This window comes from Eretmochelys imbricata, chromosome 7 (assembly GCF_965152235.1).
Source record: "Eretmochelys imbricata isolate rEreImb1 chromosome 7, rEreImb1.hap1, whole genome shotgun sequence".
In the NCBI taxonomy this organism is placed as follows: domain Eukaryota; kingdom Metazoa; phylum Chordata; order Testudines; family Cheloniidae; genus Eretmochelys; species Eretmochelys imbricata.
In genome coordinates this window covers 24,339,912-24,356,690 of record NC_135578.1, presented here as the reverse complement: position 1 = coordinate 24,356,690, position 16,779 = coordinate 24,339,912, and the positions used below count along the sequence as shown (strand labels likewise).

The following is a 16,779-nucleotide window of genomic DNA, read 5'->3' as shown; positions in this document are numbered from 1 at the left end:
CCTTATAACTTTACAATTGCCTCAGTACCTTATGGTTAGTCATTGCTTATTTCTGTTTTGGGATAATGTTGTTATCTCTTGTGCACGTTTTGTGGTTAATATTCCTAAAATATCTCTTGCGACAATTTCTAAAGGTTATTGCTTAGGGCTAGCCTACACTGGCAATGTTAAAGGGCTGCCATGGCAGCGCTTTAGCGTGGCTTGTGTGGTTGTGGCAGAGCACTGGGAGAGAGCTCTCCCAGCTCGCGAAAAAAACCCACCACCACAAGGGGCATAGCTACCAGCTCCGGCGCACTGTCTACACTGGCGCTTTACAGCACCGAAACTTGCTGTGTTCAGGGGTGCGTTTTCACACCCCTGAGCAAGAAAGTTGTAGTGCTGTAAAGTGCCAGTGTAGACGAGCCCTTAGTAAAATTCCACTCCTGAAAGTTAACTTAGCTGCAGAGCATCATGGGACTCTTGCTGCCAAGCAAGCCTTGGGTTCGTTCTTTGACCTATTTTAAGTGCCAGCACCTCCCACTGATGTGAATGATCACATCAGTTCAGACATCTCAGAGGTATTGTTTCAGGCTATATTCATCTCCATCAGGTATTGTTTCAGCTGAGAACATTTCACTAAGATGAACAGGCCACTTACCACCTCTCTGAGCCTGCTGTGCTGCTCATAGATATGTAGAGGCCCTCCCCTTCATTCTCCCTTCAGTTTTATACAGTATTATAAAATTGAACACCAGCTCTGCTCTAGATAAGGTTGGGAAGCCCTTCCTGTTAAAAGGATGACTCTTCTTAGTGCTCTAGAATCGGTGTGCTTACATGGATTGTCTTGAAATTTGTTGTCTCATGGGAGTGTAGGGTGGAGTTTGTAATCCAAATGTTGGGTCATTTGAGCAAGGGGTTCCCGAGATACAGCCCCAAGGAAAAAACAGCATTTCATTAAATTCACAGGGTCTAGCAACTTTGAAATCAACCCTGGTTAGAAGTCTGAGAATGAACTGTAAACATTTGGTAAAAATCTGCCTCTAGCAAATTTTTTGAGAAGTGTAATCTGAGTACAACAGAATATTCAGAAGACAATGAAACTATTTTTGAAAAGAAAAGACTGTGTGTGACCTTACGGGACGGGAAGGGGTGATTCAGGGAGCAAGATAGTGTGGTATGGTAATGAGGGAGAGGGTTTTGGGTCTGCAGCGAGTGATCCAGATATTATGGGGGGATAAATAGGAATGGATAGTAGGAGAGGGAAAAGGGATTGGGGAGGGATTAAATAGGGGGTAGACATTGGTGGTGTGGGTGAGAAGATGAGAGGGGTAACAGGAAGTTGGGGGTTTAGTAGCAAGGGGCTGCCAACCCTGAATTCTCCCTTTTCCTGTGAATGCTGTGATGTGGGGGAGTCCCCTCCCTCTGCCCACTGTGTGTTCTGGGATATGAGGATCATGCTCCTCTTTGGGGGTGTTTGAGCTCCTTTTCCTAACCCTCCATGTGATCTGAGATCTGGGGTGGGGGGGTAATGAAGGTAACACAGATTTACACAGCTGAAACTCAGAAAATAAATAAACTACACACCACCCCTGTGTGGGGTGGGGAGGCTGTTCAGTGTGCAGTAGGGACATGATTTGGAGGAGAGGCAGACTGGGTGCACCTCGGGCAGGGCTGGGGAAGCCTGGCTGAAGTGGGGGCAAGAATCCCAGCTGGCAGTGGGAGCAAGGGACCCAGCTCATTGTGCGGTTTTGGGCTACATAGTCAAGATAGTGTGTGACCCTCCAGTAAGCTGCTGCCTGCAATGTGTGTAAGCAGCAGTAGGGTAAGACAGGAAACTGCAAGGAGCAACTTCTTACATGTCAGTGGCTTCTTTGGTTCCAGCTAATGGCTTTATGGGCTAGGAGAGGTCAGGGGAGCTGAAAAGTGGGCTGGGACTACATGTTGCGGGGATTGATGGGGCAGGGAATGAGACACACACACTCCAGTCTTTTTTTTCTCTCCTCCCCCCCCCCACTTGCTTAAAGTTACTGTAACCATAAAGTAATAAACTTGGCAAGGTTTTGGGACAAAAGCCAGGATGGATCTCTCTCACTGGCCCTGTTGGTAACTACACATTGCAAACGTTTCCGAGCACGGCAGTTATCCCCAGCCCACTGTAACAAAATGTGCAAGAGATGGGAGGAGCACTGAAGAATCACACAGCAGTTGTGTGGCCTAGTAGGAAGACCACTGGACTGGACTCTTCCTAGCTCTTCCACTGGCCTGCTGGGTGATCCTGAGGAAGTCACTTCACTGCTCTGTGCCTCAGTTTCCCAGCTGTAAAATATGGATAATGATGTAAAGTTCTTTGAGATCTGATGATGAAAAGCTAGATCATTCAATTATTACCTATCCCCAGTAACATATCAGCTCCGAACATAGTTGAGAACTACAACTGTCTAAATGACCATTAACTACTAACAACAAATGATTCTCTTTCTATTTAAAAAATTAAGCAATTAAATGGCAAAACACTTTTAACATGGCGTTAAGTTTGCCTGGCAATAGCTTGTGCCCTTTCAGAACGTCAAGTTGAGCAAAACTCAAACTTCTGAAAACTAGGAAATACAGAGTTAAGGTAATTGCCCACATACCTTGAATTCTGCCCTCTTTGAGTTATGCCCTGATACACCCTCACACGTACACTCCCACTGCCTTTTCACTGTAGTGGACAGGTGCTGCCTGCACTCTCCCTACCCTCAAACACTGAGTCTACTCTCTGGACAGAATACTACACTTTTAACATTTAAGAACCACTTCCTACCCTTTTATAATCCTTTCACACTTGCGCACAGGGTACCACCTGAACCTAACCAGCATTAACTCCACAGTCTGCTCTCATATCCCACCTCACTACTGCCAGTACCCATGGCAAGAAGGCCCCAGTGTCCTGCTACCAACAGCCTACACAATTCTGTATTGAAATAATGCAGACAGGAACCTCAGGGTACACATGCACTTCTCTTGATAACACACATAGGAGGGACTTAGACCCAGATCTTCTCATATCGCAGTCACTGCTCTTCCAATCTACTTCAGCCTATTCCTCCGCCATTCAATACAGCAACACCCAACACAGTCGAGGCAGCTGCAGTTCAGACAATTCCCAGTGGCTGTTGCTAGCTCCAGGGGGCAGCATTAAGATTATATAGGTGTTTATTTTAACTCTGTATTTCCTGTCTTTCAGAAGTCTGAGTGTGGCTGAATTCAACATTCTAGAAGGGCACGAGCTACCACCAAGCAACCTTAACTCTCCTTTCATGAAGTTTTTTTGCCATTTAATTTTGACTACCTGACACAATAGGGAAGTCTTGAAGCCTTAGAAACTGGAAAAGCTATAAAACTCACTGTTTGTTTATGCTCAGCAAGCTACTTTCCAAAGCTCTGAAGAGCATAAACTAATTGTGCTCCTGCTCTTCAGGGCTTTGCTATATACAGTAGTGTCCATCCCAGCAAAGTTTTTTTCTCAAGGAGTATATTATACTTGTTTAAAAATAATGAGACCGCACAACTTTGAGCTTTGGAGTTTGGGGACCAATCTTGATCTCTTACTGCCCACCCTTGTGGGATAGGAGTATCACCATTCAGTGCCCCCTTCCCTTCTCCAGGTGGTGCTTGAAGAAGCATTGATTAGTTCTTGCAGCACACCTGCCTTCGTTGGCCAGAGCAAAATCCTGCATGTGTCTGGAAGGAAGGAAGTGATGGACACAGAAAGGGTGAGGAATGAATGGTTTTGGGAGTCCCTTGCCCTTGCAGAGAAGTCCAGCCACCACCCCCAGCTGCTGGGAAGAGGGAGCCAGCTGAGATTCTTACAGGGGTCTGCCTGGGCCCTGCCTAGAGGCATTTTTTTTGTATAAGTCTCCATATAGCAGGTGTCAGATCAATTTGAAGCCTCTAGCTCAGCCTCTTCTCAGTGGCTGCTGGAAGGGAAGGGGCTGTCATCTTGACTGTTGATGTGGGTCTGCCTGCCCTAACCCACTCAGCTTCTTGGTGCCCAGTGGGCACGGGAGTGAGAAGGGAAGTATCTGTTGTTCTATCCCTCTTCCAGACTCCTCTCATTTGGACTCCTGCCTGTGCTGCTGTTCACAGCTTTGCCACCCATTGACAATATGAATCCACCGGATTATAGACACCTTCACTGCATTGCATTTTGGTCAGTTTCACTGAGTTATTCAGAATTAAAGGGGTATTCGGGAAACTCTGCTGCCCATTTACCAGTACTCACAGTTGTGAAGGGAAGCCTTTCAAATGTGATCAAGGTGGAGGAATCCGTCACAGCCAGGTCATCTTCCTCAGTGTGCAGAGAGAACACGCAGCACCGCTGCTGCTGCTCACAACTTTGCCAAACAGCAGAGGTGCGGGGTGTTCTCTGTGCGCGTTCAGGAAGATGGCCCTGCCTTGCTCATATTCCCTTCACAACTGTGAGGACTCAAGGCTTATTTTTAAAGATATCCTTAAAATGAAGATTAGATTCTGCAGAAATAAGTTTTTTATCTTGCCTCCTCTTGGCAGGAAGGATTTCCAGAGCTCCATGTATAGATTATGTTCTATGACACTTTGACTGCTGTACAAACACAACTCTATAAGAATAGAGGTCAAATATTTGACAAATTTGGTAGGGTAGTGGAGCCAGTGAAGTGTCCTAGAATGAGCCCTTTCCCTGGCTGCCCCCAAATAGTGGCATGCTGATCTTCTAAACTAACTAAAGCAGGCTGCTAAAACCTGCCACTTTTATGTATGTGTGATTGCGCTAAGCTAAGCGGCTTCATGGCTGTAAAGATGGGGCTGACTTTAGCCCAGCTGCACTTACAAGAGCCTGGGAGGGGCTTCTGCCAGCATTTTACAGGGGCCTCCTCTGTTCTAATTGTGCCTCTCACAGCTGTGCAGTCTCTTAGGGCCAAAGACTAATAATTTCTTAAAGGCAAGTAGGTGTGGTGCTGGATTCTGGCCAGTTCTGCCTTGAGAAACAAGCCTTCAACCTGCAGGAGCATGGTCTGGATCTTAATAAATCAGGGCCCTGAACTGAAGGGGGGGGAAGCAGATTCCACAATCAAGAATCTTTCACTGAGAAGAATCTGCTTCCAAATCAAAACCCCCTTTTCACTTAAGCAGAAGCTTGAGTGCTTCCATTTGATCTCCACTTTCACTGTGTTGTATGAGGAGAGAGGTTGTGTCTGAAGTAACCAGAACCTAATTAGTTTACTGTTCAGTGGGTAAGGCTGACACCTTAATTGAACCCAGAAAGAAAAAAGAAGCCAGCACAGATTGCAGAGCACAGGTGAAATGAAACATCACTGAGCAGGCAGCTGGGACTTCCAAGTAGAGCAGCCTATGTGGAGTGCATTGCAGTGATCTGTCTGGGGGAAGCAGTCTCTTTAAGAATGGTGTCACTATTAGGCTTCGGAGATTGCTCTTCTTGGAAAGTCTATCTTTGTGTTCTTGAAGCTGCTAATATTGCTGGGGATGTGCTCCTAGTGCTGCAATTCAGATGGAGCATGGTGGGGCCAGTTGTGGTTAGCCCTTTGCCACTGTAGTCCCATTAGAGCTTTGTATACTATTTGGGGCTCTTATTGCCAACTTTCTTGTTGCCAACTTTCACAATTACATTGCAAGTCTTGCGACATTTTCATAAAGCTCTATCTACTGGAGTCTTGTTATGGGAGCATCTCAGGTTTCATTTAGAACAAACGTTTCTGGCCCTCCTGGTTACAGAGAAAAACTTGAATATGTGTCCTCAGTTGGCTCATAAACAAGCTAAGAAAAAAGAAACCAAAACTTATCTCTTAAAATCTCCTTATTTTGGAGAGCCTGGTTCGTGATTTTGAACTCTTGGCCACCCTGTTTGCCTGTTTACAGGCATTATAAAAGATACTGAATTTCTGTATGTCAAAAAAGACCACCTTCTTCCCAGCCCATCAATATAAACTCCTCCCCTCCCAAATACCATTAAAGAGGAAGCCTGGAAGAAATGTAGCATGGCCTCAGTGTTGTCACATCAGGGCTCTGTGGGACCAAGCTGGAGTCTAGTGCACCTCATTGAGACCACTGGCACTAGTCCCTCCCATCTGATCCGAGAAGTCCCAATGTGAGCACCTCCTGAGTGCAGCCATTGCAATATCACATGAGGATAGAGGCATCTTTCAGGCAGTCAGGACCCAAACAATATATCTTTGTAGGTCCAGAACCACACCTTTAGCTTCCACATGGATATCAGCCTGTGCAGTTCAATGGGTTCTGCTGCAATGCCCTTCCTGGAGGGAAACGCCACTTAAGTTGGCTGCTATTTTCAATGCTGGCTGCAGTTTCCCAGTGGTCTGGGATCATAGTCCTACGTAGAGCAAACTGCAGTCATACAAACGCTAAGCAATAAAGATGATTAATCGTGGTGAGGTTCCTGTATCCATAAGAAAAGGTGATAACTCAGGAGTCTTGGGGAACTCACTGTTGTTCCACCCACAACCATTGCCAGGAAGAGAGAATTATGTGGGAAGTACTAGCTGTAGGGCGTTTTGTGAAGCTCTCTAGTTGAAGCTTCTCACAGCAGGGAACACCACAGGGTTTATGGCAACACACAGCTACTTTAGCCCTAGTTTCTCACTCTCTGTATAAGATTTGCTACGGAAGTATGAATTAGGAAGGAATTTACGTAGTTCCAGTCCTTGGCTTTGTCTTTCTGCAAGGATATTTGTGGCTGATGTAATGGATCTCTCCAAAAGTGTGTTTAGATATGCACACTGTTTGCTGCCTCTGTGGGGCTGTTGAGATCACTGTAAAGTCATGGTAAACATGTGGGATTGCATCTGGAATAAGAAAAGAGTAAATGCTTGACATGTCTCTGACACACATATTGTGTGCTGCTGAACATAGCAATTAAACAAGGGCTGCTTTTCCTGTCAAGGAGAGGAAATAAAGCAAGGTTTTGGAGTTTCTTCTTTGTTCTTGCAGGAAGTCGCCTATTAATATCTTTATGGAATGATGAGAGAGATGTAAGGACAAATTAACACACACACGCGTGCGTGCACACATACACACAAAGGTTTATAATAGGGAGTGTATCTTGATTGTCAGCCTCCTTTGATTGCTCTAAAATGTTCCCTTTTAGATCCCGCCACAGCCCCGACGTGCTGCTCCTGTAACACCCCCACCACCAGAGAAACGCAAGAATGCGCAGATGGAAGCACCCAATAGAAGTAAGGAAAAGCTTTTGGGGTTTTTATACACATGTTGGGCAAGAGGCAGACAACACTGAACTAAAATATAGGAAGATGTGTAATGGTAGCAGCAATTCTGGCTCAGAAAAGCATCTCTTGGATTTCTGCTCAGGTGATGTTGGGCTGAAATTTCCATCACAATTTTAATCCTAAAACTCCAGTGTTGGGGACTACTGTTTCCCTATGTCCTTCCTCGGTCCTCAAGCATGATTTGTGGCTGATTGGCACCTGTGGCTTCTTCTCCCACCAACTCGGCGCATTGGATGCTGGGCGTGGTGTTTTCTGGACTTCCTAAACTGATGGATTTTGGGGGAAGACAACATTTGCAGAAGAAGCGTTAGAATATTCTGCTTGGTTGTGATAAGGATATAACCAGTGTTTTGGGGTCCTTGTATAAGTTATTCTCTCAGGAGTATCATAGGGATCTTTCAACGAGGCAGCATGAGAATTTTTTTTTTTTTTCCCCATCTGGATGTGATAATGCCATTAGATCACCAGAGGGCACTCACTATTAATGCAATGACTGCTCTGTTAAGGAAAAGCTTTTTGCTAGCTCTCCATCTAACTCTTTGTTCATATAATGGCCACACCAGTCAGACTTTTGCATAGTTGGTGGCTTGCCTGTGCAAAAGACGGGAGTATGGTGTCTTCACCCCCTAACCCAGGAGAAGATCAGAGGTGCATGCAGTGCAAGTACAGTAGCTGTGGTGGGAGTGAGAACTTGCAGTATTGATCACTGGAGTGCTACTGGACCAGCACTAAGCAAAAAAATTAATTTGCGACCTTTAGGAGTTAGACCTGTGGGGTAGAGGAGAGGGGAGTGAACGTTATTTTGTTGTGATACAATTCATGTTGTGGTGGTTGTGTATTGCCCCAGCGCTACATTGTGCTCATACAGTTACATTGTCATGATGTTAGTTCTCCCCAAACTCAGTCCAGGATTTGTTAATATTGGGTAAAATGAGCTTGCAGGGTGCAGGACAGATCTGTCACATTCTGGGCAGTTCATTGAAATTTGGAACAGGCAGCAACCTGCTTCATGGTACTGAGCCATTCCACACTACAGTAGTGAGAATTTCTACCCTTGGGAATGATTTTCTTGAATCCATTATCTATTCCATTGAATCTACTGGAAGTATGTGGATGATCATCTTCAGGAGGAAGATGAAGAATGGTAGAGATCTCCATGGGAGATGTGTGCTCTTATTCAGCCTCACATGTCGTTGGCCTGAACAGTTGAAGTAGACAATCCCACTATTCCCTTATTCGTAGGGGTGGAAGGCCAATTGACAGGCTTCTTAGCCACGGATATGCAGCTAGTGTTCTGGCTTTTGACTTGGGGGTAAGATTGTGAGATTACCAAAAGATCACCCGGGTCCAGCAGAAAAAACAAAAGGCTCTTCCAGAGGTGACTGGCCCTTTGGCCCAAGAGACGCTCTGTTGCCTAAGGTATTGTTGCCTAAGGAGATTATTATTTTCTATGGATAAGCTGGAGTCAATAAGGAGCAGTGAATGGCTGGGTGAACATTCATGTAGCATGCAAAATCAGAATAAATTCACCTTGGGAATCAAGTTGTTCCTAAAGCAGTACTTTTACTCTCCTACAGATCTCAAATATCTTCATTTGGGATTCACAAAAAGTAGCTGATTGAGGCCACTTTTTGCCCAAGTAACTATCTTCCTGGCCAAGCTGTGAGAGGTTGGGTGTGGGGTAAAAGTTTCCCCAGCCCCATTTTTACAAGTTATGGGGCAAAGTATATGAGTAATTGAGTAATGAAAAATTTAGGCTAGATGTTAGGAAAAACATCCTAGCAGTAAGGTTGATTAGATTGTGGACTAGTTTCCCTAGAGAAGTGGTGTAAGTACCATTGCTAGAGTTAGCCGAAACTAGACAGGACAAAACACTCAGAAATATACTCTAGCAAGTACTCCTGTATTGGCTGGGAAAGGGCGGTATGTGCTAATGGGTTTATAATCAGATTACCTAGAGTGCAGAAAGTGGACTACACAAGCCTGTCAGCCAAATGCTTTTTTTCTTGCTGTTGACGCCAAACAGAGCATACAGTTAGTGCTGCAGGGAAGGATCTTTACAGAAGAAGGGAGAAGCTTGCTGCAATGAGTAATCTTATGTACCTTGAAATTTTCAGTACGTCAATCAAAGTACTGGCTACATGCAGTATGTTTGGGGGAAAAAAGTTATTGTCTAAACCGGGCGGGGGGGGGGGGGAGACTCCTCTCTCCTAGTTATGTTTTTCCTGTAAAACAGTGAGCCTTTTGAAGAGAATCTCCACAGAACAGCTTTCTTCCCCTTCCTTAAGAGTTTATTTTACTGGAGTGTTCAAGAGAGACCTAATACAATTTTGCTTTGAGATAAGCGAGCCAGGAAGAGGAGCTTTGGTGGCATGCACAATGAGCTTCTTAATAGACTCTGCTGCAGCAATTTGTTTTTCCCTTTTTCTTTGATGCTGTTGCTAAGGCCTTTTAATTGTTCCTTTTCAGATGCTGTTGAAATCACCTCTGGGTCGGTTTCCAGTACCTCCTCTATAAGCACAACTTCCCTGGATACCTTGTACACTGGTTCCACTGCATCTGAAACAGGTCTCCCAACAGCCACTTCCAGCCCCACCAACACTCCTCCCCCTGTCCCCAGCAGGAGTGCCCACACCACAATATCACGCAGCTTGGATATTAGTCCTTCAGCCCACCTGAAGCATGGGTCTTCAACAAAGCGTGGTGCAACCAAATCTCCACAGCCCAAGAGGGCTGCCCCAGGACCTCCTGTTGAAACAGCAGGTCAGAGGTCTCTCCCTATGGATGGGGAGAAGAATCTGCAAGTCAAGAAGACTGCTCTAGCTCCATCCGGGGGCTTAGAAGCCTTCAACTCTCTTTGCCTTGATGATAAGAAGGCAGTTGCTTTGGAGGAGTTGGCGCCAGAATCCAGCAGCCAGGCAGTGTCTGTGCCAGAGACAATAGGTGCGGAACTGATCGAGCTGGTGCGCAGGAACACCCACCTCAGCTATGAGCTGTCACGGGTTGCTATCGGTGTAGTGATTGGCCACATTCAGAGCTCCATCCCAGCAACCAGTAACGTCATGGAGCAGATCCTCATCTCATTGGTGGAAAATAAGGTAAAGGAAATGCTAAGCTCTGGCAAGAGGGCACCATACAGGGACTGGGCAAAAATATTAAAATGTGATTGAAGTAGTAATCTGCATTTTGCTCCTGGAGCTCAGAGGCCAACCCAAGTGAGGAAAGAAGAGTCCAAATTAAAATAAGATGAGTGAGAGAGCGTAGGTGATGGGCTATCATAGAGGAATGAGTGAGTTAGGGGGGGAAAAAAATCCAAGTAGGCTTAGCTAGCAACAAGCAGAGAAATGGCAGTCTGGTACATTGTGCAGGGTATTATTCCAGATGGGCTATGAAATTAAGAACTGACTCTTTGCGGGAATAAGTGAATGAAAAGAAGAAGCTGGTGTCGAGCTGTTTGGTGATCAGCTTGGGTTGTAGAAGCACTGTGTGTGGACTGGAGGGGAGCTGGGCATTACAGGAGACTACATATGAGGGGGTGGGGGAGAGCCAGGATTAACAGCTTGGGTCCTGTAAAACTAACAGCGAACAGGTTAGTTGGTAGGAGCTGTGGGGGATAGTAGAATTTCTAGATCCAGAGGGTAATGCTAGTAGTAAGACTTCAATGGGCACAAATACAGCAGGATCCAATGCACTCTGGGGGATTATACTTTGGTCCCGTTTCTTTATGAAGTCGGGGATGGCTATATATGGACAAAGTATAGCTGAAAGAAGAGGAGTACTTGTGGCACCTTAGAGACTAACCAATTTATTTGAGCATAAGCTTTCGTGAGCTACAGCTCACTTCATCGGATGCATACTGTGGAAAGTGTAGAAGATCTTTTTATATACACACAAAGCATGAAAAAATACCTCCTCCCACCCCACTCTCCTGCTGGTAATAGCTTATCTAAAGTGACCACTCTCCTTACAATGTGTATGATAATCCAGGTGGGCCATTTCCAGCACAAATCCAGGGTTTAACAAGAACGTCTGAGGAAGGGTGGGGGGAGGGGGCGGGTTAGGAAAACAGGGGGAAATAGGTTACCTTGCATAATGACTTAGCCACTCCCAGTCTCTATTCAAGCCTAAGTTAATTGTATCCAATTTGCAAATGAATTCCAATTCAACAGTTTCTCGCTGGAGTCTGGATTTGAAGTTTTTTTGTTGTAATATAGCAACTTTCATGTCAGTAATCGCGTGACCAGAGAGATTGAAGTGTTCTCCGAGTGGTTTATGAATGTTATAATTCTTGACATCTGATTTGTGTCCATTTATTCTTTTACGTAGAGGCTGTCCAGTTTGACCAACGTACATGGCAGAGGGGCATTGCTGGCACATGATGGCATATATCACATTGGTGGATGTGCAGGTGAATGAGCCTCTGATAGTGTGGCTGATGTTATTAGGCCCTGTGATGGTGTCCCCTGAATAGATATGTGGGCACAGTTGGCAACAGGCTTTGTTGCAAGGATAGGTTCCTGGGTTAGTGGTTCTGTTGTGTGGTATGTGGTTGCTGGTGAGTATTTGCTTCAGGTTGGGGGACTGTCTGTAGGCAAGGACTGGCCTGTCTCCCAAGATTTGTGAGAGTGTTGGATCATCCTTCAGGATAGGTTGTAGATCCTTAATAATGCGTTGGAGGGGTTTTAGTTGGGGGCTGAAGGTGACGGCTAGTGGCGTTCTGTTATTTTCTTTGTTAGGCCTGTCCTGTAGTAGGTGACTTCTGGGAACTCTTCTGGCTCTATCAATCTGTTTCTTCACTTCCGCAGGTGGGTATTGTAGTTGTAAGAATGCTTGATAGAGATCTTGTAGGTGTTTGTCTCTGTCTGAGGGGTTGGAGCAAATGCGGTTGTATCGCAGAGCTTGGCTGTAGACGATGGATCGTGTGGTGTGGTCAGGGTGAAAGCTGGAGGCATGTAGGTAGGAATAGCGATCAGTAGGTTTCCGGTATAGGGTGGTGGTTATGTGACCATCGTTTATTAGCACTGTAGTGTCCAGGAAGTGGATCTCTTGTGTGGACTGGACCAGGCTGAGGTTGATGGTGGGATGGAAATTGTTGAAATCATGGTGGAATTCCTCAAGGGCTTCTTTTCCATGGGTCCAGATGATGAAGATGTCATCAATATAGCGCAAGTAGAGTAGGGGCGTTAGGGGATGAGAGCTGAGGAAGCGTTGTTCTAAGTCAGCCTTAAAAATGTTGGCATACTGTGGGGCCATGCGGGTACCCATAACAGTGCCGCTGATCTGAAGATATACATTGTCCCCAAATGTAAAATAGTTATGGGTAAGGACAAAGTCACAAAGTTCAGCCACCAGGTTAGCCGTGACATTATCGGGGATAGTGTTCTTGACGGCTTGTAGTCCGTCTTTGTGTGGAATGTTGGTGTAGAGGGCTTCTACATCCATAGTGGCCAGGATGGTGTTATCAGGAAGATCACCGATGGATTGTAGTTTCCTCAGGAAGTCAGTGGTGTCTCGAAGGTAGCTGGGAGTGCTGGTAGCGTAGGGCCTGAGGAGGGAGTCTACATAGGCAGACCAGCCTGCTGTCAGGGTGCCAATGCCTGAGATGATGGGGCGCCCAGGATTTCCAGGTTTATGGATCTTGGTTAGTAGATAGAATATCCCAGGTCGGGGTTCCAGGGGTATGTCTGTGCGGATTTGATCTTGTGCTTTTTCAGGGAGTTTCTTGAGCAAATGCTGTAGTTTCTTTTGGTAACCCTCAGTGGGATAAGAGGGTAATGACTTGTAGAAAGTGGTGTTGGAGAGCTGCCGAGCAGCCTCTTGTTCATATTCCAACCTATTCATGATGACAACAGCACCTCCTTTGTCAGCCTTTTTGATTATGATGTCAGAGTTGTTTCTGAGGCTGTGGATGGCGTTGTGTTCCGCATTGTGTTCTTTAGATAAGCTATTACCAGCAGGAGAGTGGGTTTGTGGTGGCGGGGGGGGGGGTGGTTGAGAAAACCTGGATTTGTGCTGGAAATGGCCCACCTTGATTATCATACACATTGTAAGGAGAGTGATCACTTTAGATAAGCTATTACCAACAGGAGAGTGGGGTGGGAGGAGGTATTTTTTCATGCTTTGTGTGTATATAAAAAGATCTTCTACACTTTCCACGGTATGCCTCCAATGAAGTGAGCTGTAGCTCACGAAAGCTTATGCTCAAATAAATTGTTTAGCCTCTAAGGTGCCACAAGTACTCCTTTTCTTTTTGCGAATACAGACTAACACGGCTGTTACTCTGAAAAGTATAGCTGGCTACTATCCTAGAGGAGAAGGAGGTGGTGTTGGAGCATTTCTCCGTGGAGTTTATTCCCACACTGTGACTGCCACAGGGAAGAAGGAGAGAGAACTAGTGGCTGCCAGTGTGTTGTATTAGCCTTCCCATTGCCCACCACTGGATCACTTCTTCCTAAAGTCTGCAGGCTTTTGCTGGATCTTTCAAATGCATGGAAACTTTCAGCAGAAGTGCTGAATTCAGCATTCTTCCAACCGTGAATGGGAGGATAAGATTGAGGCAAGTCTGAGGACAAGTATCCCGACTAGTGAGGACAAAGCAAGCAAAGGGAACTGCCAACACGGAAGGTTCAACAAGCATTGCTGATTAGTCATTCAATGTTTGGGCCCTGTGTGACCAGACACAGGCCACTGGAGAGCATGTTGCCTCCCGGGTGGTGGATCTACTTACGTAGAAATGCCCAAATTCTTTATGTAGAAGCCTAAAACATGAGGGAGTTGGGACCTGATAGGCGCAAGAATGACTTTCAGTATCCAGGAAGAGAACTGAAAATCGGTTTGGTCAACTGAAAAGATCCAAGAGTTTTATGGTGCCCAATATGAGTGAAAAACTGAAGGAAATGCGTTAGAAACGAATGTGTGAGATTCAGGAAGGCTTGAGATGCACTGAGGCTTTTTCTGATGAGGTCTGACTTTGGGATTAGACTGGCTCAACTAAAGCAGAGAGGGTACCCTAAGATCAGAATTTGTGGGGCTGGTTAGCAGGTGTGTTAAACCTAGATAGGAAAGGGCAGAGGCAAAACTTTTGCTTAGCTCGACTGGTGAACATTAAGCAGGTGGTGAATAACTGAGAAATATTAGAGAAATAATGAAAAATAAGCAAAATGGGATGGGATTTGTACTAAATAATGGAGACTGATTTGGTGGGCATAAGTGGAATATTAACATTGCTATACTGTACCTATGTAGGGGAGATACAGGAGTTGGTGCGTTAGTTCTGGGTAGCAGCTGGGGGATAACTTAGCAATGGGGTGAAGAAGTAAATATATTAGTCATATGACCTGGGTACTGTGCATCCCAATATCATAAGAGAATTAGCCAAAGAACTTGAGCCATTAACAGTTGGTTCTCTGAGAATTTTTCAAAACATGGAGGTAGCACAGGACTGGAGAAGAAGTTATTGTGGTACAGATCCTTTTTAAAAAGTGGCAGTTATTTTCTGCAAGTAGTGGAACAAATATTAATGCAACATCTGTAAATGGAGGAAAATAGAACCATGAGTAATGAACAGATGTTTATAAAGAATTTCTGTGCATAAACTCATTTTTCTCCAACCGTGTTAGAATTACTGTGTAGGGGTAAGTGTGTGCATAGTTACGCAACATAAGTGGATGTAACAATTAAGCACCTTTTTTTGACCACAGAATACACTAAACTTACTTTGCACCTTTTAGACTCTTTGGTTGGTCTTCCCATCAGGACCATAAAGGTTCAAATAGTTTCCCCAAGACAAAGTTTCTCTATTGCTCTCTATACTGGGCTGTTCCACAATACATTCTTCAGCCCTCTTTTTGACCCATTTAGGGAATCGTTCCCAAGCCTCCTTGAGTAATACCACCATCGTGAACTCATGCCTAATAAACTAATACCAAGCCTTCACCACCTCACTCGATTACATACATGCACAGACAAAAATAAAAGAAGACTGCATCTTGCAGTAGTCATTGAAACAGACAAATGTCTAGGCAGCCATTACCTTTGAATGGAGGGATAAGAAGTTTCAGCTCCCACTTGTTAAATGCAAGGAGTACATTCCCTATAAACATCTAAGATCAGAGTTCCAGTGTTGATGGCAAAATTACAGTGAATTGTTCAGAGATGTTCAGATTTGCAAAACTCCTGGTATTCAAAATTTAGATCAAATAATAATCCAGTTAATTATCTGCATTGAAAAGATCACCCGTAAGTAATCATAACAGCTCACATTTTTGTGGCCATAACCAATCAGGTAATTGCTTTCAAACTCAGTAATAATATACTTACTGTCTGATCTAGATTCAGAAATAATTTGTAACTGATGTATCATGCAGATGTTCTGGATTTGGCCCAAACTGTGTGAATTCTTGCTCAGTTTCCTTTCCCTCGGACCCTGAACAGCCCTCTAAAAATAGCTTGAGCTTTATCATGCTCTGAGAAAACAGATTTATTTTTTCCAATTTCTGCAAAGAATCTCCAACTTTGTGAGTTGTGAGAGTGAAAACTGTGTACCAAGTTCCTGAAAGTAGGATCCCTCTTCTGTCTTATAGCTGTCGCCATATCAGAGAAACATGGGATTACGTTTTGTAATTCACTGGGGGGGGAGGGGGCAATGTATTTGCATTTTGTACTTGGACTGTACAAGGAACAAAAGAGACTGCCCCTGTCCAGAGAAATGTAGTCTATCAGTACATCTTCAGCAGTATTTGTCTGAGGGTAGACACCAAGGCCTGGTCTACACACACGGTTTTTGTACTAGTATAACTATTTTGGTTAGGAGGAGGATGTTTAACCAAAATAGTTATGCCAGTACATCTCCTAGTGTGACGTAATTATACTGGTACAGAGGCCCCTTATATTGGTAGAGCTTATTCACGTTACCGTGTAGGACTGGCAACTTTGTACTGGTATAACCCCAGCCACACTGGGGTGGGGGGGTTGTACTGCTTGCATTATACCAATATAGTTAAAACAATACAACTTTTGCATGTGGATGAGTCCAAAAATAATTATCATTATATGCTTATGTCCTTGATCATACCAAATCATTCCATGTTCCCAAGGGGATTTTATTTACAAACTGACACAATGTACAGAGTTGTGGCTGTTTTCAGCTTTAAGTCAAGGGCATATTTTTAAAAACACTTCATAACACTCTTTGGATCCTCTCCTTTCATTTCATACAGTACAAACACTTATCCATGGGGGTATTCTGTATTTTTTTTAAGTGAAGTGAGACATCATTGATTAAAGCATCAGTATACTCCATAGTAAATCTTATGCTCATTTCAAGCTTTGTATTACATTCTTTAATTAGTTGTGCCCTTTCTTCTATTCTTCTAGTTTTAATTTGAAGTCAAATCACTGGTTTACTAAATCAATTTTAGACTGTTACCTCCAGCTTATTCCCAGCATGCTCTTCTGAAGATTGAATTGCTTGTGGTATTTTCCATTCATTTATAGTGCTCCTCTTCTGTAGAACCCGGTG

At 44.5% G+C, this 16,779-nt stretch overlaps 1 protein-coding gene across 3 annotated transcripts in view; it reads left to right on the top strand.

The window, feature by feature from the left end:
- NCKIPSD (NCK interacting protein with SH3 domain) overlaps positions 1-16,779 on the top strand; it is a 99,443-nt gene that overhangs the window by 44,160 nt on the left and 38,504 nt on the right. For all 3 annotated transcript variants that reach the window (XM_077821749.1, XM_077821748.1, XM_077821750.1), the window contains 2 exons: positions 7,121-7,208; positions 9,729-10,357. In XM_077821749.1, the coding sequence (XP_077677875.1) occupies positions 7,121-7,208; positions 9,729-10,357 (717 nt within the window). The remainder of the gene's footprint in view (positions 1-7,120; positions 7,209-9,728; positions 10,358-16,779) is intronic.